The sequence below is a fragment of the Tupaia chinensis genome, unplaced genomic scaffold, assembly GCF_000334495.1.
Source record: "Tupaia chinensis unplaced genomic scaffold, TupChi_1.0 Scaffold000320_1, whole genome shotgun sequence".
NCBI classification, from domain to species: Eukaryota; Metazoa; Chordata; class Mammalia; order Scandentia; family Tupaiidae; genus Tupaia; species Tupaia belangeri.
The window spans coordinates 3,010,738-3,037,120 of record NW_006159813.1 but is presented as its reverse complement, the minus strand read 5'-3'; the positions used below and the strand labels follow the sequence as shown (position 1 = coordinate 3,037,120).

Genomic DNA, 26,383 nt, shown 5'->3' with positions numbered 1-26,383 from the left:
AAAGCAAGAGATTCCCCTAGAGGGGAATGTCCAAGTCACAATCCCTTCTCTGTTCTCGTATCAGGATTTGGGGCACACATACACCCACACCCAACGTGATTTTCAAGCTGCCGGGTCTGGGACTCAAACTGGGATCATCCATATGTGAATCCAACACTTCAACCACCATGCCTCTGAGGACTCAGGTTTTAAATGTGGGAGACTGGGTTTCTAGTCTTGGCCCTGACAGCTGACCAGCAGGGTGACCCTGAATGACTTCCTCATCTCTTCCATGACCTCCTCTGCAAGAGGTTTACTAGTAACTGTCTCACTGGGCTGTTGGAGAAGTACACAAGACCGATGGCGTCAAATACTTGGCACAGTGCTGACAGGTAGCAATCTCTGCCTGACCACAGTACACCCAAAGAGAGATTCCATCACAGACTGAAATGTGAACAGTGTATTTCTCCAGAGTCGTGCGGTGTCCAACCTGCACATCCTCAGATGACAGCCTGCCAGGCTTAGAGAAATCAAGAAGTGCATCCCAGCTGAATTAAAGGCTGGGCCAGAGCTAACAAGTGGAAGGGGGAAGGGCTGCTCTTGGGGAGGCTGCGTCTATTGTCCAGGTAAGGGTCAATGTGACTTGCAGCAGTGTGGGAGACGACATGCATAGTGATGCAGGGAACACAGATCTGAAAACTCCTTAAGGACTAAGTCAATAGGGCTTGATGAATCAACTCAGGGATCAGTAAATTTTTTATCCAAAGTGGCCAAGTAGTGAATATTTCAAACTTTATGCAAGCCATGTGAATGCCAATGCAAATTCTTAACTCTGCTGTTACAACAGGAAAACGCCCAGAGTAAATGCAGAGTAAAGAGTAAATGCAGGGGGGCACCAGCAGTTAGCATAATGGCTATGTCGCTGGACTCCCACGTAGTCGACCGCGGTTCGCGTCCCAGACCCGGTGGCTTAAAACTCACGCCGGGCGCGTGTGCATGCGTGCCCAAGATCCCGAGAGGAGAATGGAGGAGAAGGGATTGCGGTGTGACCATCCCCCCTGGGGGGGTGATTTCGCGCTTTCTGTCTCTCTGTCTGTCTGTCTGGTGAGCGCACGCGCCCTATAGCGAAAACCTCTCAAAAAAAAAAAAAAAAAAAAGAGTAAATGCAGGGGTCTGACACTGTTCCAATAAAAGTGTCATTTGCAGGCTGGCTCATAGCCTAGTGGTTAAGATGGCTGGATGCCCCATGCCCAACTGCGTGGTTCAAATTCCAGACCTGGCTTTGAAAAACGGCGAGGTGCATATGCATATGTGCCCAAAATCCCAAAAGGACAGAGAAATGGAGAAGAAGGGATTGCAGTAAGACCAGGGATGCTTTCTCACCTACTTTCTCTCTTTCTCTGGTGAGTTTACAGGCCCTCTGGCAAAATAAAATAAAATATAAATAAATTTTTAAATGTGATATCTTATGTATGTATTCATATGTCCATAGCATATGTACATGTGTACATGTACATATAATATATATGTGTGTATATACTTATTTATAATATTTTTAAACAGAGCCCTTTGGGTGTTACTTGCAGACACTTCACACCTAACCACTCGAGTATGTATTACCCAAGGACGTTCTCCATAATCACAATTCAATTAACACAGAAATTTCACGTACACCCAATACTATTATCCAATATGCAATTCAGATACAAACTCCCCCATTTCTCCCAGTAATGTCTTTTACAACTTTATCTTCTCAGTCCAGCCTCCAATCAAGGAATCATGCATGGCATTTCATTGTCATCTCCCTCTTGGTTCCCTAAATAAACACATCCTCAGCCTTTTTAGCTCTTTCATGACACTGTGGAAGCCAAGAGACGTATTGCTTGGATCTCTCTCCCAGCAAGGAGTGCAGGTGGCTGAGAGCCTCCAGCTGTTGGCGCTTTCAGGATCTGCATTGAGAAAGTAAGCTTCATTTCTAAACGCCCTGCTGAAGCCAAGATCTTCCCGGCAGGCCCAGGCAGTGAGCACTGGCCATTTCTGCCCAGCTCTTGGACTCCCATAATGCGGTCTTTGCTCTGGAGCTCCCTGGTGCACCGGCTGGCATTCGCCACATCGTGGTCTGAGGCTCTCCCTGCCCAACCCTGCCCCCTTCTGCTTTTCTCTTTCCCAGGCTTAGCCTCGGTTAGCTCTGCATCTAATCTAGGTCTGCTTCTCAGAGGCCCCAGCTGACACCCTGGTCGATTTTTCACTGTGTTCTGACCCTACTGCCTCAGCCTTCCGTGTAGCTGGAACTACAGGCACTTGCTACTGCACCCCGCATTTAAGGTTGCCAAGAATCTAACCCAGGCTTCCCATGTGGCCTCAGCTTTCTGAGTAGCAGCATCAACCAGCACGTGCTGCCACCAGACATTGCCCTTTTATAATGTCCAGATCACTTATTTTGCAGCAAGACCATCACTTTTTATTTTCCAATTGCTTCTTCATGATTAGATTCAGATTGGCTTTTTTTGAGCAAGAAATGTATGCAATGTAACCGTTATCAGTGATGCTGTGTCATCCCCAGGGTAAAACTTCAGGGACACGTGATATTAGTCTTTCCCTTCACTGGTGTTGGAGACGTAGTGGTGAAGGTGGTGTCCACCCTATCTCAACATTCCTTGTTCCCTTTGTCATTAGTACGTAGCCTGTGGGATTGAATCTTGAGCCGGTAATGCATTCATCTCTTCATTCATTCAGCAATGATGGAATGAACTCAGAGCCAGGCTTTGTACCGGGAGCAGGATCAGAAGCCTTCTTCCCAGGGTCATTGTTTGTCCCCAACATCCTCCAGAGAACTCCTGCTGCTTAGTCTCCTCGTGGGCTCCCAGCAGAGAACTTGCTCACCACCCCAGATGACAGACCACTATTTTTTTTTAAAGAATTATTTATTTGGGGACCAGCAGTTAGCATAATGGCTATGTCGCTAGACTCCCATGTAGTCAACAGCGGGTTCGAGTCCTGGACCCGGTGGCTTAAACTCACACCGGGCACGTGTGCGTGCGTGCCCAAGATCCCAAGAGGAGAATGGAGGAGAAGGGGTTATGGCATGGCCAACCCCCCCGGGGGGGGTGATTTCTCACTTTCTGTATCTCTGTCTCTCTCTGTCTGTCTGGCAAGCGCATGCACCCTATAGCAAAAACCTCTCCCCCCCAAAAATAATTTTTATTTAATTTTATTTCTTTTTATTATTACTTTTTTAATTCCTCAGTGAGACTGGGGGAGCAGGGGCTGGGAGCCACTAAATCTGGAACTCAAACCACAGTCAGTCATGTAGGAATCCAGCGCCTTAACCACCATGCCTCCTGCTGGTCCCCACCACCTCCTTCCTCCCAATTCTCAGGCCCCCAACCTCCTTTCTTGAGGAGGTCATAAAATGATGAGGGGAGGGCCAGTCCTACAGTCTAGTAGTGAAGAGAGCTGGATCCCATATGACTGACCAGGGTTTGAATCCTGACCCCAGCAGCTTGAAAAACACATTGGGCACATGTGTTTGTGCCCAAAATCCCAGCAGGATTGAGAACTAGAGGATAAGGGACTACAGTGTGATCACACCTCATGGGAGGGTGTCTTTCCCCTTCTTTGTCTTTCTCTGTCTCTCTCTAGAGAGTGCACACACCCTCTGGCAATTAAAGAAAAAAAGATGGAGGGGAAAAGGAAAGTGATTCAAAGTACTCTCTGAAGGATACACCCCGCCTTCAATGGAGAGAGTGCTGAGATCATTTAATAGCATACTTCATATTTCAATTTGAAGGAGAAGCATGTGAACGAGGTCCCGAGGCCAGGGTGTCCCTATGTAGGTAAGTACCTATCATAGATTCATATGACATTTAAAACAAAAAGAAAGAAAAAGAAAACACCTCACTCTCTCTCCAGGGGGAAAGTGCTCATCACCACCAGGAAAGCCACTGAAAGCTTAAATATCAGCTAAGGTCTCTGGGCTCACATGCATCCTCTTGCCACGTTCAACCCACTCCCTACTTCCTTCCTTACAGTTCCTGCATAATGAGTCTGAAATTTGCTAATCATCTTGCTTGCTCCTCGATGCTCTTTCATACAGTCTCCCTTCCCCCTCGTCACTCAAAGGAGCATCCCAGCTGTTCCCCTGATGTCTGCATCAACCCGGGCGCATTTAACAGGAATTCATTTCCATCTTAATCTGATTCTAGAAAGTAGATCATATTTTAAGGAGTAACAAAGATGGGTTTGGAACATTCTTTCATAAAACGCGGAGAACAACAGATATTTAGAAGATTGGCTTTCCGGCCGTGACCTTCAACAAATCATTCTGGTTTTCTGCCATATAAAATTCTTTATGATGAAATCTAACCATTCAGTGGGAGCGCTTTGGAGGTAATATCTGTAAATCAATAGCTAGCAACTGTTCGGTCTTCCTTCGTCCCCACTATGCAGAATGTGGGGGGAGGCTGGGGGAGGCAGAAAGGAGACGTGGTTAAGAAAAACATACGCTTTGGGCCCCACAGGGTGCAGTGGTTAAACACGATGCTCTGTGAGACGGGCCCACATCGATGGAGTCCCCGTCCCAACGGGAGACCTCCCTGAGTATGCCAGGCATGCGTGTGCCCATGATCGGGCGCTGGTTGAGTCAGGGGTGAATCCCAACATCAAGACCCTGTTGGAACTCCTATTGCTCTGTCTCTCTCTGTCTCCTGCTCATGAAAGAAATAAATACACTTTAAAAACAAAAAGAACACATGCTTTGACGTCACTTGAATTTGAGTTCAAATCCAGACTTTGCCACTTGGTAACATGCCATCGTCACCTTTCTAAGCCTCCACTTGCTCCCCTAAAAAACAGGAATAATAATATGGCAAAGACAAAAATGGAATCCTCGTTCATGTAAAAATAGACTAGCACATAGCACACAGCCAAATAAAGATGTTACTGCTAGGATTAATATTAGCTGCAACTCACAGGTGAGGGAAATTGAAACCGGGAGGGTGAATATAAGGGAAGAGGTGACCTTCAAAAGTCCTAGAGGGACCAGATTGTGGTGCAGGTCAAGGTCACTCAATTCCTAATGACAGAGCCAGGACTCAAACTCAGAACTTTTTATTTTATTTATTTATTTTTTTTATCTTTTTAAATTTTGGGGGGAGAGATTTTCGCTATAGGGCACGTGCGCTCGCCAGACAGAGAGAGACATTAGAGACAGAAAGCGAGAAATCACCCCCCAGGGGGGATGGTCACGCCGCAATCCCTTCTCCTCCATTCTCCTCTAGGGATCTTGGGCACGCACGCACATGCGCCCAGCGTGAGTTTTAAGCCACCGGGTCCGGGACACGAACCGCAGTCGACTACATGGGAGTCCAGCAACATAGCCATTACGCTAACTGCTGGTTCCCAAACTCAGAACTTTTTGACAACAAAGTTTTTTCCATCCCTTCCTGCTATCCCCCACTTCTCGGCTGTCAGATTAAACCCAATCACTTCCAAATGTTATTTAAACAGTCCCAGCACATAAATATTAAAAGTGAACATACCCGCCAAAACAAAACGCCCCCAACTAAGGCTCCACGGTGAGTTTGCCCTCTCATCCCACCCTCGGCCCTCCCCCACACTTATCAGCTTTTAACCTGGCACATTAAAGGGCATCACCAGGCATTCCTCAGGGTCCTGCTGTCAAAGCCTCACCTGCAGATCAGTTGGAGAAAGGATGCGATGCATTCACAGGAGCATTCACAGGAGCGGTAGGGAAGGTGGGCAGGGCAGAGATGTGGCTTTGTTTTCCGGGAAGCCAAGAATGAAGTCATCACCCACATTCCGCAGAGCAATGGAAAAACAGAAGGTTCTGAAGGCCAGTGGCACATCTGAGGGAGACAAGGACAGAAAATCGACATCAACTGTCACCAGGATAGGATGGCTTTTACACAGCCAGGCTGGGAGTACAAAACAAAGGAGAGAGCCACAGAGGTGGCGAGGAGTTATGCCTGATTTTTATTTTCTCCTAACTTTTAAAAAAATCTTTTTCTGATTTTTCTACAGCGTTCATGAATTCTGCTGCACTTGTGTTCCTGGGTAGGGAACAAGGGGAAGTGTGTCAGGGAGTTTAGGGACCTGAGGGAGTGGGACACGGGACAGATAACTGCCGATGGGAGGGGACGCGATCTATACAGATCTGTCACATACAGTACTCCCTAGGACCAAACACTGAGAGAAGGAGGAAGGTCCTGGGTAGCCTTGAATCGCAGGATTTTATTTTTTGTTTTTATTCATTTTTCTTTCTATGAGGAAGGGAGACAGAGAGGGACATACAGACAGAGACAGCACCCCAACAGGGTTGGGTTTTTTTTGTTTTTTGTTTTTTTGGGGTTTTTTGGAGAGGTTTTTTCGCTATAGGGTGCGTGCGCTCGCCAGATAGACAGAGACAGGAGACAGAAAGCAAGAAATCACCCCCCAGGGGGGATGGTCACGCCACAATCCCTGCTCCTCCATTCTCCTCTCGGGATCCTGGGCACACACGCACACGCGCCCGGCGTGAGTTTTAAGCTACTGGGTCTGGGACGCGAACCACGGTCGACTACGTGGGAGTCCAGCAACATAGCCATTACGCCAACTGCTGGTTCCCCCCAACAGGGTCTTGATACCACGATGCAAACCCATCCCCAGCCTCAGCCAGTCCCTGGACATGGGCACACAGCTGCCCAGCGTACTCGGGGAGGTCTCTGGAAACAAACTCAGAGGCTTCTCAAGTGAGTCAGCCTCACAGAGATTTGTGCTGTACTGCTGTGCCACCATCCAGCTGCAAGAATCATAGTTTTGGGGTCATGGTTTTATGAGGAAATGATCCCAATGCTGGACATGCATCTAATCCGTGGAAAACTCTGAAAACTTCAGGCTTAAGAGCAAAAGAAATATCCAAAACTATCATCTGTGAAGGGACCCTTGATTAAATTAAGGGGAGCTAAATAAGTTTATTTATTTCCTCTGAGAGAGAGAGCGAGCCTCCAGCAAGGTCCTGATGCCACGATCCACCCCCAGCCTCAGCCAGCCTCTATGATCTGAGGTTGGCTGCACTGCACTGGTGGATGCCCCAGTGCACACAGGGAGGTCTCTGGTCTCCGATCGGGAACCCTTCCCATGCAGGACTGCCTTGCAGAGACACGTTCGACTACTCCACCATAATCTGGCCCCTCTAGGATTTTGAAGGCCACCTCTTCCCTTAGTCTCTCCAACCCTGGATGTGGTGTTAAGGGCTTTTCTTTTGTTTTTTTTCTTCTTCTTCTTCTTCTAATGTCTTGCTTGTCTTGCCCACCCCTTAACTGGCTTTTCAGATCTTCCAATACCAGTGCAATACTCCCCCTGTATTAAATTCCCTCTCTCAGTCCAGACAGTGGCACAGAGTAATGCAACACTCTTATGGGAAGGTTCTGGGTCCATGTCCAGAGACTTCCCAGAACACACCGAACACATGCATGCCCATGATCGGGGACTGGCTAAAACAGGGTGGATCATGGCATGAGGACCCTGTTGGAGATAACTGTTTCTCTGCCTCTCTCTCTCTCCATGTAGGGTCTGGCTTCCTTAACCACTAGGCCACAGGGCCAGCCTGTAACATGCATTTTTCATTTGAAACTATATTCTATTACCACCTTCCTATGTCAATAAATAAACATCTAGAGCAACATTAAGTGGTCACACCAAGACTTAAGTGTTTCATGTGCCAGTGTCTGGATAAACCATGATTATCCCCCCAATTTCTTTTTTTTTTTTTTAGAGGTTTTTGCTATAGGGCGCATGTGCTCGCCAGACAGACAGAGAGAGAGAGAGAGAAACAGAAAGCAAGAAATCACCCCCTGGTGGCCACGCCACAATCCCTTCTCCTCCGTTCTCCTCTCTAGATCTTGAGCACGCACGCACATGGGCCCGGCGTGAGTTTTAAGTCACCGGGTCCAGAACGCAAACTGTGGTCGACTATGTGGGAGTCCAGTGACATAGCCATTACGCTAACTGCTGGTCCCTATCTCCCCAATTTCTATGGTTGGACATTTTGTTCTTTTTCACCATTATTTACATTGCATTACATTGAACCATCCTCACAAATAAATCTTTTTCTCTTTGTCATGTGTTTTTAAGGTTTGTTGTACACTGGCTAAGTTGCCTTCCAGAAAGATTGTAGAGAGTGATTTTAAAGGCTTTATAAACTTCTAATTGTGTTAATACCAAATGACATCTGTCAATGTCCTAACTCACTCAATGCCAGTTATTACCACAGGCTTACTATAATTGCAATTAAATCGTGATTGTGACCAAAAAAAAAAGATTTCCCGAGAAATCACTGAAATGCTGACATAGCTATGGGATGTGCAGGGGTGAAAAAAAGATTTCCCGAGAAATCACTGAAATGGTGACATAGCTATGGGGTGTGCGGGGGCACAAAGTTTTGTGTCAAGTACCATTTGGTTCTGCTGCCCTAAGTTCAGCACCAATCCCAAGTCGATATGAATTTACGCTTGATACAATTATGTTCACTCCTGATGCGTAGGAAATAAATTATTTATATAAAAATTCTTGAACGTGGGATGTTATCATAGCTGTTTTATGAGAGAGGTGAAACCTAAGATGCTTAAGAGAGTGACAGACCTTCACATTCAATGGGGTTTCAATCATGTATTTTCAAATTATTTGGAAAAACAATTTTAGTGTGCTTATTTTTTTCTTTGTTGCTATGCTTAGTTGACAGTATCTTTTAGGAATATTACTTTGGTCCTGCAGGAAAGATATAATGAAGTGGCCAAGAACAAAAACAAGAAAAGGTAAAAGAGTGGCAACATAGATTTCAAATATTTTCTCTCAAAATGGCCATTCTCGTTGCTTTCATTGCAAATGTACCAGAATGGAGGCTGTCTGACCTTGATCCCGCGAGAGAAATGGAGAATGGGGAACAAGGGCTATTTATAATAATTCTCAACCTTTTGTGTGCCTGGCACCCCTAAGGGAGGAACACATTTCAGACAGAAACCTTGTGGTTGCAAGTAACAGAAAACTGACTTAAACAGTAAAGGAAATAACTGTGAAAAGTCCAGGCTTACAGAAGCTTGGGTAATTAAACAAAGCACCACTGGGAAAGATTTTTTTCTGACTCTTCGCTCTGTTCCCCCCGCCACACACATCTTCTTAGCCCAAGGCTGGCTCCCCTCATGGGCACAAAATGGCTGCCAGCAACTCCCAGGGATTGTCTGCTTCCACACACGTAGTCAGAGAGGAAAGAATATCTCTGCCTATGGCTCCTAGAAGATCGATGATCATTGATCATTTTCAGCCCCTGGAAAATGCCTCCTTGCATCTCCCTTGCACAACTGGATCACAGGACCATCCCTGAACCAGGCACTAGGATAGGGGGTGGGGCGTGTTTGGTTTTGGTAATTCAGGTCACCCTGCTGCTGGAACCATGGGTTTCTCTGAAGGTCCAAGTGCTGAGGAGGAAAGGAGTGAAAAGGCCTAACTAACGATCTGGTATCCAAAGGAGGAGTGAACGGACGCTGGGTGTCTTAATCCACTACTGTGTTGCTGACAGAACTGAGACGGGGTGACATACAAAGAATTGTGTTTATCTGCCTTATGATTGGAGAGTCAGCTGGAAAGTCAGAAGCTGTGGGGCTGGCATCAGGCCAGCCTCTGGTGTTATGTCACAACATGGCTGGCAGAAACAGAGAGGATGACAGGCACACACCAAGACAGAGATCCAGGGGCAGTCATCTTCTTCTAGTAACAACCTGTCCTTACAGGAATTAACTCCTTCTCATGAGATCTAGAACTCACTCCATCTCACAAGACAGCATTAATCCATTCACGAGAATAATGCCTCCATAATCCAAACACCGCCCACGAGGTCTCGCCTATTAAAGGTCTCACCACTTCTCAACGCCATTGCACATTCCAAAACATGAACCTTTGGGGGACAAACTTATTATCGAAATCATAGCGCTGGATGTGTGAGAAAAACAAATGTCCACTATGTCAAAGTTGGAGGAAGTACACCTGGAGATCGTCACATTCCTTCTTAGAGATTGGTCTCCTCACCCACCTCACCCATCTCTCAAGATGAAAGTTAAAGCCCAGATGGTGGTGTACCATAAGAGCCCAACACTCTGTGAGGCAGACCCCCAGACTGAATCTGATGACTTCCCTGAGCATGCGGTGTACCATAAGAGCCCAACACTCTGTGAGGGAGACCCCCAGACTGAATCTGAAGACTTCCCTGAGCATGCAATGGTCTAGGCTGGCTAAGGCTGGGGGGGGATCATGGCATTGGGATCCTGCCTGGGGTGCTGAATCTCTGTCTCTCCTGCTTATGGAATACATAAATGTGATTCTTTTTAGACAGAGAGATTTTTGCTATAAGGCATGTGTGCTCACTAGAGAGACAGACAAAGACAGAGAGATAGAAAGCAAAAAAATCACCTCCCGGATGGGTTGGCCATGCCACAATCCCTTCTTTTTCCTTCTCCTCTTGGGATTTTGGGCACGCACAGACATGTGCCTAGCATGAGTTTTAGGCTGCCAGGTCCAGGACTTGAACTGTAATTGACTACATGGGAGTCCAGCGACATAATCATTACATCATCTGCTGGTCCCAAATAAATACACTTTTCAAAAAAATGATGAAAGCTGATTTGACTGTCGTCAGTTTTCAGCCAAGGCCTTAAGACATCCTGGGATAACTGAGATGAACAAGATATATTACCTGTAATTCATTACTCAAAAGATAAGAGTTTGTACTTAGTTTCATTGTGTCATATCCAGTTGAGCTTATTCAAGGCTACACACGTACTTTTTTGCATCCTATGCATTTCCTTGAGTAGGATAGTGTGAGCTGCAGTTACAAATACTCTAGGGAATTGCCATAGCCTCTTCACCCTGAGCTGCCCTGCACAGGTAACACAATAGAAAAATGGCTGAAAATCGAACAGGCCAGAAGTAGTCCCTTCTCTCAGGTTCCTTCTCCCGTTCTCCATCTCTACCATGAACATCATTCAACTCTGATACAACTACACTCTTCAGCTTCCACTTTCCACTGAAAAAGTCTACAACAGTAGGCCCCAGAGCCCAATTTCACTGACAGTGACTGGAGAGGACAACACCCTTGCTCCTCCCACACGTCCATATTAGGACGATTCTGTTAGCACACCCCCAACCTACTCCCACCCTTTGGAAAACACTCAGGACAGTACTACCAACTAGCCTTGGTCAAACTTCACTTTCTCTGGGCTTATTTCTGTTTTTAGGTTTTTGCCATGGGGCACGTGGCACTCACTGGAAAGAGACAGTAAAAGACAGTGAGAGGGAAAATGAGAAATCGTCCCTCCCCCCAGAAGGATGGCCACACCACAATCCCTTCTCCTCCATTCTCCTGGGATTTTAGGCATGCATGCACACATGGCTGGTGTCATTTTTCAAGCTGCCAGGTCTGAGACTTGAACTGCAGTCGACCATGTGGGAGTCCATGCCTTAAAGATCATATTGCCTGCTGGCCCCTGTCAAACTTCACTTTGACTTTCATTCTTTTAACCTTTACCCTCTGTTTATTATGTCACTAACTCATATTTATTGCAAAGTTACTAAAAAAAATTCACATCAGCTAATAAACAGAAATGAAACCACTGTACACCCACCCCCAGAAGGAAGTTCCACTATGATGATAGACACGGGACTGGCTATGTCCTTCCATATCTTTGATATCTGTATGCCCACAAAGATTATTTTTCAGACAACAGAAACAGAATCACATTACAACTTTTTTTAATAGATTTTTGCTATAGGGTGTGTTCACTCAAAGGAAAGACAAAAAGACGAAAAGAGACAGAAAGCAAGAAATCACCTCCCTGCATGATTTTTCTGGGGCAATGGCCACATCACAACCCCTTCTCCTCCATTCTCCTCTCAGGATTTGGGACATACATACACATGCACCAAGTGTGAGTTTCAAATCATCAGGTCCACGTCTTGAACCGCGGTCGACGATGTGGTTCGAGTTCTGGACCCATAGGTAGGGTTAAAACCCATGCTGGGGGAGACTAAGTGGGAATCCAGCAACATAACCATTACGCCATCTGCTGGTCCCCATGCCTTCTCATTCAAAAAACTCAAGCATTGTATACAGCAATAAATACACTTACACTGTGATGTTATCTTTATATTTCATTGCTGCGCGATATCCTATTGTTTAGATGTGCCATAATTATTTACGTGTTTATGTACCTGTCTTCTATTGCAAGATGCAGAGGTGGTTTCCAAGAGCTTGCTATAATAAGCAGCATCCCAGTGAACAATTTTGTCAATGGACCTCGGTGTCCATTCAGGGATATTGCTCTGGGATGCTGGACGGTGGATGTTAGCTGTAAGGGCATGCTCACTTTGAAAGCGTTTACATGCAGTGATGAACGGCCCTTCCACAAGTCGTCAGAATGTATTCTCACAGCTTTATCTGAGAGTGTTCATTTCCCCATAATGTCTTAGTACTTCTTTTTACTTAAAAAGAGATCCTATTGTGTAGGAATTCATTTCATGGCAGAAGAACCAAGATAATATTTTGGTTATTGTTTCTCCAAATTGGGGGCTGAGAAAAGTGACTTTTGTATTCAAGCCTAGTTATAGTAAGCCTCTTCTTTATGTTGGCCCGGTGTCAAACTCTGACTAATAAAGTTCGGTACTGTGAGGTTTTCATGGTGTCTAACCAAGAAAGAAAGGGAAAACCCATGACCTGGTCATAAAATCCTGCAGGGGACAAGAAGGGAGGAAAAGACGTATGTGCCTCTTTACATTGATGAGATTCAGTTCTCCAAATCTTTGTCATCGCCACCAATATAATAATACTTATGCTTAATGCTTAGGTATGTACTTTATTTTAAATATAATGCTAGTAATAGTAGCTTCCATTTTTAAAATGTTTGCTATGAGTCAGAAATTTGTCACTTCATTCAATCATCACAACAAAGTGAGGATGATTCCCCCATTGTATTAAAGAAACTAAGGCCCAGAGAGGTTGAGTGACTTGTCCAAAGTCACGCAGTTGGTCGCCAGGCAGAACCAGGGTTGAGCTCAGGTTCGCCCATCTCCAAAGCCCTCACTCTATGTCCACTGTGCCACAGGGCCCCTCCTTGATATATAGATGGACTCTGCTACCCTCAGATTTGTCTAGACCTCTCAGATGAACCCATGAGCCTTGTATAACCTGGCTGCATTTCTAACGGGTGCACACACACACACACACACACACACACACACACATTTTTTAAAGAATTATTTTATTCAATTTTATTTATTTATTTTTACTTTGATCAGAGAGGAACAGAGCAAGAGTGAGAGAGAGAGAAAGAGAGAAAGCGAGCCGCCAGGTCTGAGACTCGAATCATGGTCGGCCATGTGGAAGTCCAGCAGCACCCTTAGCCACCACACTGCATGCCAGCCCCTGTAACAGGTATATTAACCCTGCTTCTACTTTCGCTTCTTGTCTTTCCAACAGAACGCAGAAAATTCAATGAAGAACATCAAGTATATGGGCAAGGAAATAATAAACCTCAAAAAAGACCTTATTCGAAGCCGGTGAGTGATCCCAGCAGGGAATGACCCACCGACAGCTGGATAACGATGAGCAGGGTGTGGGTTGGTGCCCACAAGCCCTTGCTGAGACCAATGTCCCTCAACCCTCAGGCCTGGACAGAAGACTCACAGGATGGTAGCTCTGTATGGAGCAGCCGACAGGATCCCTTTCCTGGTTGGGCTTTCCAGTGAGTTTTACCTGTCTGTTGTGAGATGCAGAGGTGGTTTCCAAGAGTTTGCTATTATAAGCAGCATCCCAGTGAACAATTCTGTCAATGGGCCTCAGTGCCCATTCAGGGATCTTGCTCTAGGATGCCAAACAGCAGGTGTTAGCTCCAAGGGCATGCTCACTTTTTTTTTTCTTTTTTTCTTTTTTTTTTTGAATGGTTTTTGCTTTTTCAGGGCACATATGCTCGCCAGAAAGACAGAGAGAGACAGAAAGAAAGAAAGTGAGAAATCACCCCCCAGGGGCGATGGCCACACCACAATCCCTTCTCCTCCATTCTCCTCTTGGGATCTTGGGCACACACACACACATGCCCAACATGGGTTTAAGCTACCAGGTCCAGGACTCGAACCACAGTCGACTACATGGGAGTCCAGCAACATAGCCATTACACTAACTGCTGGTCCCAGGGCATGCTCACTTTTAAAGCTTGTACTATACACTGATGAATGACCCTTCTGCACTCTTACTCATGTCAGTCTCTTGCCTAGAATTCCCTCTGCTTTCCTTCTTGGACTAGAATCCAACTCCAGAGAACCCTCATGTGCTCTGGAAAACTTCCCCTTTTCACTCCAGACTCAGCTCAATGATACCAGAGTCAGACGGACTCAGTCTCCAATACTGCCCCTACCTGCCAGCTAGTGAATGGAAGAGTTATCTAATTTCCCCTGGTCTCTGTTTCCCTATTTATAAAATGACAGTAATAGGAGGTTATTGGAAGAATTGAGTGAACTAATGGGTATCAAGTGCCCCTCGCATGGCCCTTCAGATCCACCCCCAGCTCACTCCCGCCGTCCCTTCCCTCCCTGATGGTGTGAGCAAACTCAGGTCCAGGATGAATATTCTAATTGTCTCTGTGTAATGAGATGGGACTTTTTTACCCTCTCCCCTCAACTCCTTCCTGGGACCTGAAACATTCCAAGATGGGATTGTTTTAAATGGGGCTTTTGACAAAGCAACTCAAGGCAGAGCAAGAGCTGGAGACCTGGCATAACACCCAGAGATGTGCTGAGACGGGGAATAAGAGGAGACTTCAAAAATGTCATAGGAGCCAGCAAGTGGCTTAGAGGTTAAGGCACTGGACTCCCAAGTGGTCGATCGCAGTTCAAGTCCCAGACCCAATGGCTTGAAACTCACACTGGGTGTATGTGCATGTATACCCAAAATCTCGAGAGGAGAATAGAGAAGGGATTGTGGAATAGCCTTTACCAGGGAGAAATTTCTCATTTTTCGTCTCTCTGTCTGTCTCTCTCTTCAGCAATCACACACATCCTATAGCAAAAGTCTCTCCAAAAAAAAAAAAAAAAAAAAAAAAGTCATAGAAAATGCAATCAAAGTTCAAATTTATTTGGGTGTAAAAAAAGAAAAGAAAAGAAAAGAAATCCATGCATAGATTTTTCAGAATATGCATTTTCCATGACCTGTTGGAAGACCCTTCATAAAGGCTGGTGGGGGAAGATCTGCTCATCTTAGCCACCACCCCCCCACACACACACACACACACACACACTGAGCTGGACCATAGAGAAGACACAGCGAGGTACTTGCTCCTTTCACCTCCATCATCCAAAAGCTCCCCTTCCCCACAGCCAGCTGTGCCTCTGCCCTGCCCTGTCCTATAGCACAATGTGAATGGATGACTGAGCCCAAGGAGGAGGCCAAGAAGAGGCAGGCAGGGGTGGGTGCAAAAGCCAGAAGGAGATGGGTTAAAGGGGCAGGGAGCGGCCAGGAGAGGGCTCTAGAGAGCGATGTTCCCAGTGCCTGCAAGAGGGTGGCTGTGTCACTCTCGGAGGGTCTCTGGACAGACACTGACCGGTGAAGCATAATGTGATTGTGTAAGTTTCTGAGTAGCTACACTAAAAAGTAAAAAGCAGATAAAAGTAATTTTTAAACATTTGCCAGTGAGAGAAAGAGGCTAAGTGAGAAAGCATCCTCCATGCCATAATTCTTTCTCCTCCATTTCTCCCTCTTTTCTGGATTTTGGGTATATACAGGCATGTGGTATGTTTTTCAAGCTGCAGGGCCTGGGACTCAAATCATGGGGCTGGCCACATGCGATCCAGTCACCTTAATCACCATGCCAATGCTGGCCTGAAAGTAATTTTAATAATATGTTTTTCTTAACTGAGTACATCCAAAATATAATCAATATAAAAATATGAATGAGGGGCTAGCACGTGGAGTAGTGGTTGGGGTTCTTGACTCACATGGTCAACTGTAGTTCGAGTCCTGGACCTGGTTACTTTAAACTCATGCTGGGTGCATATACATGAGTGCCGAAAATCCCAAGAGGAGAATGGAGAAGGGACTACAGAGTGGCCATCCTCCCTGGGGGCTGATTTCTTGCTTTCTTCTCTCTAGCTCTCTGAGTGCATGCACCCTATAGCAAAAATCTCTCCAAAAAATTCATATGAATGAGATGTCTTACATTGTGTTTTTCATACATGAGGAAATGATACACAATAATGAACAATTTAAAAAAAAAAAAAGGAGTATTTCTTACCTAGCGCATGTATCAGTTTGAACCAACAACATTTCAATTGCCTAATAGTTGTTAGGGAATGAATTGTCCCTCTTGTTCTCCCAAGCAAAAATTCACAAGTTGAAGCTCTTACTCCTATGTGACCTTATCTGGAGAAAGGACCCTTAAAGAGGTAATTAAGGTTAAACTGGAGCCCTAATCCAATTTGAGTGGCGATCTTACAAAAAAGAGGAAGAGACACCAGGATTGTGCTCACAGAGAAAAAGGCCACATGAGGGACCAGCAGTTAGCATAATGGCTATGTCACTGGACTCCCATGTAGTCAACCACGGTTCGAGTCCCAGACCTGGTGGCTTAAACTTGCGCTGGGCGCGTGTGCATGCGTACCCAAGATCCTGAGAGGAGAATGGAGGAGAATGCAGCATGGCTATCCCCCCCTGTGGAGTGATTCCTTGCTTTCTTTCTCTCTGGCTCTCTATGTCCTTCTGGAGAGCACACATGCCCTATAGCAAAAATCTCTACCAAAAAAAAAATGTACAAAAAAGGAAAAGAAAGAAAAAGGCCACGTGAGGATATAGCGAGAAAGTGACCGGCTGTCTCCAGACCAAGGGGAGAGAACCCTGGAGAAACCAACCCTGCTGGCACCTGGACCTTGGCCTTCCAGCATCTGGAGTGGGGAGGAATTAAATCTCTGTGTTTAAGCCACCTAGTCCCAGTGTTCTGTTCCAGCAGCCCCAGCAGAGTAACATAACTGTCCATGTTGGGATAATCCTGCAGACAATGTCTCCAACTCAAGGGACCCATGGGGCTGTCTCAGAGATGGCATGTGAACTGGGCTCTCAGAATCGATGGCTGAGACCCACCAGAACTCTGTGGACGTATTGACCTCTACGGTGTTTCAACTCAAGGTAGGGTGCTTTTGAGGCTCATGTCATGGGAACCTTGAAGCCCCAGGGACTAGTGAGAAGTGGGGTCAAGAAGCTGAGAGTTACTTGAGTAGGGGCAGCATCCGTGGCAGGAAGCAAAAAAAAAGATTGCAGGGCTGAGGATGAGCCTCCCAGCCAGGAACTATATCTGACCCACCTTGTCCCTGGAGGATGTTCCAGGCTTCACAGAGTGGTGCAGTGGGAAATTTGGATCAGAGGTGACATTCAAAATATGGAATCATCTGTTTGTCACGGGCTCCTGTCCGTCAGCACAGACACTGGCCATGCACAGCCGTGGTAGCTATGTTGATTCTTACCAGCTGGATATCATCAGCCGGGAGGGAGATTGTACTAACTCAGAGCTCCCTAGCTGCAAAGACACACCGGATCTGCAGATCCTGAGAAATGAGGGTCCCCACAGCCATCTGTATACTGCAGACAAGTGGCTGATATGAGATAGATGCCAATAGATGTCTTGATCTTTGTAAGTCTCAGACACCAAGACTCAACCCCATCTAAGGAGGGGACCAGCAATGGTGAGCCAGCTTAGAACCAGCCCTCACTGCTAAATTTTCAGGAAAATTTGCAAGCCAATTATTAAACACAGCTACTGCTAAAAATTAAATTGGGGGGAATAAAAGTAATTCAATTAGATTCTATAAACTTATAATTAAATAAATTATATTAAAACACAGGTAATAAATACCCAAGACTCATCTCTTCTTAATTAGGCTATACATTTTACAATTATCTGGGCTCTTGGAGTTATTGATGGTTATGGTGCCTGTGTCGTGGAAATACTATAGGAAGAATGTTAACGGTTGGCAAATTTCCTCCCAGCTCTGTGCTCACTGGCATCTCCAAATCGGCCATGATGGAGTATTTACAGTATGGAAATCTACAAATGCTACAAGTCAGACCTTACTGCTAACCCCCTACAGAGAGCCGGTTGTTAAGCTTTTACCAGCCCACCACCAGGAGCATGCCCCAAGAACGACAAACACTGAACTTCCCATGCGCCCAGCAGAACAGAGAAGCTCGATTAAAAGGTGATAAAGACAATGGCTCTTTTGCCACTCTCCAGTTGGCAAACTAAATCTGTCACTCCTGCCAGATCCATTTACCATGGCTCTGAAAACCAGCTAGAATTTAACATCTCACCGGACAGTCCTAGCCTGTCCAACTGCTGGACACGAAGGACAGTGTGCAAAAGGCCAGACAGAAAAGCCACCCACAAGAAAACAAGAAACGACAATAAAATGTTCCATCTGGCCACACTCCTGGGTCCCGTTGACATTTGAGGAATCAGCGATTCCCTTCGGAAGGAAACACCCTGTTTTCCAGGGGATGTCACCTCTCTGAGAGGTGCAAACCTTGTGGCCCCACCTCCCATTATTAAATGAGGCAGATTATTAGCAAAGAAGATGTTGTCTTTTCCACTTACTGTTTTCTAAATTTCATTTCACCTCCTATTAGAGTAGAACCCACCTTGAGCCATACACCTTGACTGTCTCCTGGATTTTTATTTAATACTTCAGCCCTCTTATAATTCAATTGCACCGTCCCTGGTTTCATGGCCAATTTAACATGGTGCTAAAAAGAATAAAACTCTAACTGCTTTCCTCCTCGCCTGTTCTGCCAGATGTTCAGAGGCACTAAGCGGCACTTGCCGAGTTTCTCCTGGCGGAAGTCGACAATCCGGGCTTCTGCACGTGCCCAGTTCTTGGTCGACTCTTAAAGCCGATGACATATTTTTCTCCAAAGCTGCCAGCGCTTTTTATTGCAAATGTTTTAAGGAAAATAAACAGCTCTGCAACTAAGGCAACCGAAATGTTGAACCTGAAGTCATGATTCACCCATGGTAAAGTTTAGTTAGATACAGGCCATGGCAAATAAATGGTGAGGAATTACCCATCCCCCCACCCACTCCCAGCAGACCCCAGCAGGGTATAGATTATGCAGGATACAGTGTTTATGAGGGCTGAGGCTTTGCTTTCCACCTGCATTTGGCAGACACCTGAAGCAAGACAATTAGAAATAGCAACGGTGCAATTTGGGGCCCAGGAAGAAGCTATTTTTCTGTCTTGTATTGTGTTAGGCGTTTCTCGGAACCTCCTTGGCCTCTTTGCGCATTCATGTTTTCATCATGTATTTATTGAGTACAAGGCAACACCAGGCATGGTTGTATATAGGGAAGGCACAGCCGTGAACAAAACTCCTGTCCTTGGTGAGGAAGAGAAGAGGACATACATTATAATGAGGTCAAGGCAGGAAACATGTTAGCAAGTGAACAAACAATTGGAGGTGGGGGACAGGTATAAAGCAGAGTGATGTGTGTATAGATCCTGGTGATGGGGAGCAAGCTACTGCTAACTACATTGGCGAGAGTGTTCAGAGAGGAGTGGTTTAGAAAGGGAACCCTGGGTCTCATACCTGAATGGTGAGAAAGAGCCATTCACATAAAGATCTGGGGCCTGCCCTGTAGTGCAGTGGGTAAGCCCCGTGCAGGGAGCTGGATCCCACACGGCCATTTGAATCCTGGCTGCAATGACGTGAAAAATACCCTGGACACATGTGTTTGTGTGCATGCCCCAAATCCTGACAAGATGTTGAAATAGAGGAAAAAGGATTGCAGTGTGACCCTGTGTCATCGAGGAGTACTTTTCTCTCCCTCTGTCTCTGACTCTCTCTTTCTCTCTGGCAAGTGCACGTACCCTTTAGCAATTAATCTAGAGGGGAAAGAGGGTATGGTATTTCAGAGAACACTAAGTGAGTGGGTACCAAAATCAGAATAAGCTGAAAATGTTGGAGGAACTGAAGGATGGCCTGTGTGGCTGTAGCAGAGTGAGAGAGGTAAAGGACTTGGCAGGGACGGGTTCATACGCAGCCTTGTAGGCTGAGATGAAAAGTCTGGGTTTTAGTCTCGAAGTGCAATGAAAACCACTGGAGGGTTCTGAGCAAGGGAGATATGATCTGATTTTTCTTTGTTTTTTTAAGAGATATTTTTGCTATAGGGCATGTGTGCTCACCAGAGAGACAGAGAGACAGGAAGTGAAAAAACACGCTCTGCGGGGATGGTCACACTGCAATCCCTTCTCCATTCTCCTCTCGAGGTTTAGGGCATGCATGCACATGCGTGTGGTGTAAGTTTCAAGCTGCCAGGTCTGGGACTCACACTGTGGTTGATTACATGGGAGTCCACCAATGTAACCATTATGCCATCTGCTGGTCCTTAGGAGAAGGGATTGAGACATAACCATCCATTTTAGGGGGTGATTTCTCACTTTTCCTCTCATTGGCTTTCTGTCTCTCTCTGGCAAGCACATGAGCCCTATGGGGGGGTGAAAGATTCCATTCGCCACATAGAGACCAATTGGAAGGCTATGGTAAAGGTGACAATGGCTTGGATCAGGGAGACAGCAGTGAAATGAGAAGAGGTGGATAGATTCAGAATTTCTTTGGAGGCAGAGACATGGACTGGCGACCGGACCAGTGGTAGGAGATAAGGGAGAAGGCAGCATCCTCATGCTAAAACGACTTGCGTCCATCTCCGTCTTCGTCACCAGGATGTAAGAGCTCTCATGTCGTGGGCACTGTCATGTCCACTGTCATGGTCCTGACCAAGTGTTTATTGACGGGATTAATTAATTATCTTGTTCATCCCTAAAACTTACTTGTTAAAGATAAGGGGGAAGCCCTGTATGTTAACCTAATAGCGGAAGTAAGCAACGTATATGGTTTGTATATAGATCTGTAAAATATATTACGAAATGAGATAGCTGGCCTATCACCTTAGTTCTTCCAGGTGAGCGTGCTAACCTGTCTCTTCTCTACTGCCACTCAGTCAGGAGTGTTCACTCAGAATCATTAGTGACTGGCCTGTGGCTAGAAGAAGAAGGTATTAACGCTGTCTTACAGCAGAGCCAACCTGTTCTGTCAGTCTCCAGTTCAAACTCAGTAGGTGGCACAGAGTAGATATTCCATAAATATCTGTTGAATTTTATAGTTGTATAACATCTTAAAATCTTCCCCCAAGATAAGCAGGAAATATTCTGTCAATTCATTTCTCAAATAAGAAAAGTGAGACCCAGAGAATGTCACAGATTTACTTAAAGTCATTCTATCAGTCAGTTATCACTGTATAACAAACCATCCCAAAAACTTAGTGACAGAAAACAATAATAAGCATTTATTAGTGATTAGGAATCTATGGTGGTCCAATCTGTAGCACAGTGGTTAAGCACCATGCACTGGGAGTCAGATCCCACATGGTCAACCACAGTTCAAGTCCCAGCCAGTGGCCTGAAAAAACACACCAGGAGTGTGGGCATGTGTGTGTGCCCAAAATTCTAATGGATGGAAAAACAGAAGAAAAATGGACTGTAGAATGACCATGCCTCATCAGGAGGTGCTTCTTCTCTTTCTTTTTTTCTCTCTAGTAAGCATATGTGCCCTCTGGTAATTAAAAAAAAGGTTTTTAAGTTATTTTTTTTAAAGAGCGTATAGTCATAGGGATCTCTGGTGGCCCCCCTTGTGCATCTATAATTAGCTGAGGGCTGGGTAGGTGGCTTTGCTGATCTTGGCTGGACTCTCATATGTTTAGAGGTTAGCTGACTATATACAGATCTGCCATGGCATTGGCCAAAGCAAGGGTTTCTCACTTTCATCAAGATAGCTAGGGCTTCTTCTCATGGTGGCATACCTGAGAAAGAACAGAAGTATGCCAGACCTCTGGAGCTTTAAGCTAGGACCTGTAAAAGCATCACTTCCACCACATTCTTTCAGTCAAAACAAAGCATGAACCCACTTTTTCCATTTGAACCTCCTTTCCTGTGCCCATGGCAGACATCACTAATGGATTACAGCACTTTTTCCATTTAAGCCCAGGTTTGGTCTCAAAAATCCACTCAGCCCAGTGATCCAGGAAGCTACCACTGTGGCGTAGAACTTCTTTATGGGATTTAATTTATTGATATTTTCCACCATTAAATTAGAAGAATCAAAGGAAAATTTTACTATCTATGATGGCAGTCTTTTTAAGTCTATTTATTTCTCCCATGAGCAAGAGAGACAGAAAGAGATAGAGTATGAGATAAAAAGAGGTAGCATCCCCATCAAGGTCGACACCATGACCCACCTCCAGCCTCAACCAGCCCCGGATCATGGGCATGCATGTGCCCAGCATGCATGGGGGAGCCGCCAGATGTGAACCTAGAACTTTCCCATGTGGTCAGCCTGAAAGAATGTCATAGTTTACTGCTATAGCACCATCCAGCCCTTGGTATGGCATTTTAATTCAATCCAAAGGCTAGAGTGTTAGAGGGCGCTTTACGAAGAAGGCTGGATTTAAATCTGCAAACTTAAACAGTTGGGAGAAATTCCTATTGAGGTCAGACATTTACTGACTGCTCTCAGTAGCTTCTGAACCTCATCTTTCAATACTGAGGACCCCCATGTCTACAGTCGATAGCTCATAACTTTACTGAGAAATCCAACCCTGGTTCTTCCCACCACCTCCTCTCCCAGACCCAAGACCTTGCCTGGAAGCCCAAGAAGTGTTTCAGATCATGGATTTACATGCTAAATGATACTTAGAACACAGACAGAGTTAAGGCTTCTGAATTGCACTTTGTGAATCATTCAAAGACCTTAGTTGCCCACAGCATCATGTCGGCCCCACACCACACGCCAGCGGGTGGACTTTAATGAGTCCCTGGTACGTTCCACTGGACAAACTTGACCGCGTGTCATTAGCCCAGAACTGAAAAACACAGCCACACACCCGAAGGGTAGGTCCCTGCTATAGGCTGGAGGAATCTGCTCAAGTTAATTACATTTTTATCATCTTGGTTGTGACCCAGAGGCCCTACCCATTTTTTCTATTTCTGGTGTCTTTGTGTGTCTTTAACATCTCTAGTTAACCATGGTTCTAGGGCAAGTTTTCTTCTCTGCATTTCTTGTACCACTCTCTACTGAGGGTCAATACCTTTTTCATTCTTTTCCTTGTGGCTAGGGCTGCCTCAGAGGGTTTCACATTAAAAAAAAAAAAGAAAGAAAGAAAAAAGACTTAACTAGAGGACACTGTTTTCAGAGGTAAGCATCAAAATATCTTGAGCTTTTCAACCTTTCTCTACGTAAGTATTAGCACAAAACTTTATCTTCCTAAATTCTTTCCCAGATGACAAGAGATGCAGTTTTATAGCCAGGTTTGGAGAGCTCATATCATATAGTTGGAAGTCTGGTGGCTTTGGAGTCAACTGTAGGTTCAAATCCCAACTCTACCAGCTATTAGCTAAGAAGTCATAAGCAAATCAGTTCAACATTCCAGACCTCAGTTTCTGTACTTATGGCATGGGCTATAGGGATAACAGGATCTTCTCCATACCGTTGTGGGATTTGTGGGAACAGATATGGATTAGGAATGAAAGAGTGATCAGTAAAGGGTATTTATTGTTACTGTTATACTGGTTGCTATGAGAGTTTCTGAAAATATTCTCAGGTGGCAACAAAAAGCATGAGCTTCGGACGCAAAGAGATCCAATTCATCTCTTATTACCTGAGAGACCTTAGGTCAGTCATTTCATCTCTTGGAACCTGTTTCTTACAGGTAGGGTGGGATCAATGCCTTTTTTCAGAGTGTGTGTTTACAAAGTGAGACAACGTAGGACAAGCAGATGGCATAATGATGATGTCACTGTACTCCCGCATAGTCAACCATGGTTCAAGTCCCAGACTTGGCAACTTAAAACTCACACCAAGCATAAGTGCGTGCTTACCCAAGATATTGAGAGGAAAATGGAGAAGGAATTGCAGTGAGGCCATCCCCCCTGAGGGGTAATTTCTCACATTCTGTCTCTGCCTCTTTCTATCTCTCCAGTGAGCACACACACCCTATAGGAAAAATCTCTCAAAATAACCCCTCCCAAAAAAACCAAAATGAGAGTATGTGAAATCCTCTCTTCTGCCTGAGCTCCTTCCCTTTGTCTTTATAATGCTCTGGGAGCAGGGGTGAAGCCAGGGAATCCAGAGCCCCATAGTCCCACCCAGCTCTGCCTGGCTAAAGGACCTCAGTCTGACATGTGCATTCCTTAGCCTTCCTTCGGCGGTCCCGGACCATGTACACACATGCTCCTCACCACTGAAGATGGAGGGTGGGTCTTCACTGAGTAGAGTACAAACAACATGCACATCTGTCTTCTGGGCAAAGAGGATGAGTTAACTCAGTCTCTGCACTGCCTACAAAACTTCTAGGTAAATGGATCCTTAGGTGAATAATTTATCCTGCTGTTTAAATGTGTGTACCTGCACGTACGTGCATGTGTGCTTACATGCACAACAGAAAAAGAGAGGCTATCTACGATCTAGTGCAGAGACCCCACACTACGTGACTTCCCCAGAGCTGGGGAGAGATGGGGACACCCAGGCCTGAATTTGGATTCATTCACATCCCCCCTTTAACAATGGGAGAGTCCAGATCAACTACAATCAGAAAGGAAATGTCAAGAAAATAAAATATTGACAGGGAATAACAATAATTACTCTTTTATCACTTTCAATATCATTGCAGTAATGATAACCTCTGTTCCCCCCAAGCTACGAGCAGAGGGAGCTAATGATTTAAGGAGACCAACTGGATTTTAGCTCTATAAGAACACAAGTCATTTTCCCCAGTTTGCCTGTGTATGTTGAACAGGGCACCCACCCGACAAGATGTGCTATGAAGAAGTGTTCTGAGTCACATATGTCTGGGAGGTGCTGTGAACCGCACCCCTATCTTGGAGATTTCCAGTGCAAAGAAGGATTGTTAAGCTCTGTAAAGCCTGTAGTAAAGAAGCCTATTTAAATGCATGTAGCTCAACATTTCCTAATCATTAAAATACAGACTTCCATTTCCAGCTATGTGGTAGACCTTGAGCAACTCCCCAATATGGAAAAAATATATATACAAAATAAAAAACTGGATGTAAAATCCATTGATGTTTAATATCTGTCATAGGATAGGTTCTCAGGAAAACAGAGTCCAAGATGAAGGTTTTCGTTCCGGTGGTTTATTAGGGAGTGAGGACAAAGAATGGGGCAGCAGGAGGAGTTGAGTTGATGCTGCCACAAGAGGCCTTGGCCAATCCCAGGGGAGCTCTGAGGCTAGGACTGCCCTTCAGAGCTGTCCTGCATTGAGCAAGGGGCTCTTGCCTTTTCTACTTTTTCTTTTTTTATTGCCAAAAGACACACACACTTTCCAGAGAGAGAGAGAGAGAGAAAGCACTCCGTAGTGGAGTGTAGTCATGCCCACTGCAGTCCCTTTTCCTCCATTTCTCCATCTCTTCAGGATTTCGGATATCCATGCACATTTGCATGGTGTGTTTTTCAAGTCATCTTGGCCAGGATTTGAACCACAGCCTATCACATGGACTCCAGCTCTAAAAGCACTGGGATTAACCACGGTAGTGCAGGGCTGGTCTTGAGCTTTCACCTTTGTGCCCATGCAATTCCTAAGGAGGGGCTCAACTGAGAGCCTTCAGTAGGCAACAGTCTCCATAGGTGCAGGATGAGGTGCTTTGTTCTGTAAGGGTGAGTTGGATGGTGCACCACAACACCCAATTCCAGCCACTCTTTTTGCTTCTGGAATCCACATATTTTGTATAACAAGTTCACCCCCATTTGGGGACAGATTTCCCAGGGATAAATTTTATTTATTTTTTTAAATACACCATTGTTTGTTTATTTTTAATACCCATCATACCATGAATTCATAGGGAATAGGTTCCAGAAGCTCAGGCTCCTTTCCATTGGTTCTCACAAAGTGTGCTTCTCTGGGTGGAGCAGGCTGGTGCTTCAGTTGAACCCAGGTACCTTTCTCTTTGGCTTCTTTCTTTTTCTGGTCATTTTCCTTCACATGTTTTAGAAAGCTATCTCTGCTCTTAGAATGCTTAATATGCTCAATACGCACATTAAGTCTCTTAGCAAGAATCTTGCCCTTAACTCGTGTGTTTACAACAACGCCAACAGCATCCTGGGTAACACTGTAAACTCTTCCAGTTTTGCCATGGTAACATTTGTGGGGCATTCCTTTTTGAACAGTACCCATTCCCTCGATGTCTATAATATCACCTTTCTTGTAGAACCACTTCATGTTTTCTAAAAGGCCTAGAGAACATATATCAGGTGCCTCTC

General features: G+C 45.3%; 1 protein-coding gene across 1 annotated transcript in view; it reads left to right on the top strand.

Annotated features, from left to right (window-relative positions):
* Nucleotides 1–26,383, top strand: part of CCDC60 (coiled-coil domain containing 60) — a 202,052-nt gene that overhangs the window by 80,066 nt on the left and 95,603 nt on the right. The window contains exon 2 of the mRNA XM_006151553.2: nt 13,502–13,581. Within this exon, the coding sequence (XP_006151615.1) occupies nt 13,502–13,581 (80 nt within the window). The remainder of the gene's footprint in view (nt 1–13,501; nt 13,582–26,383) is intronic.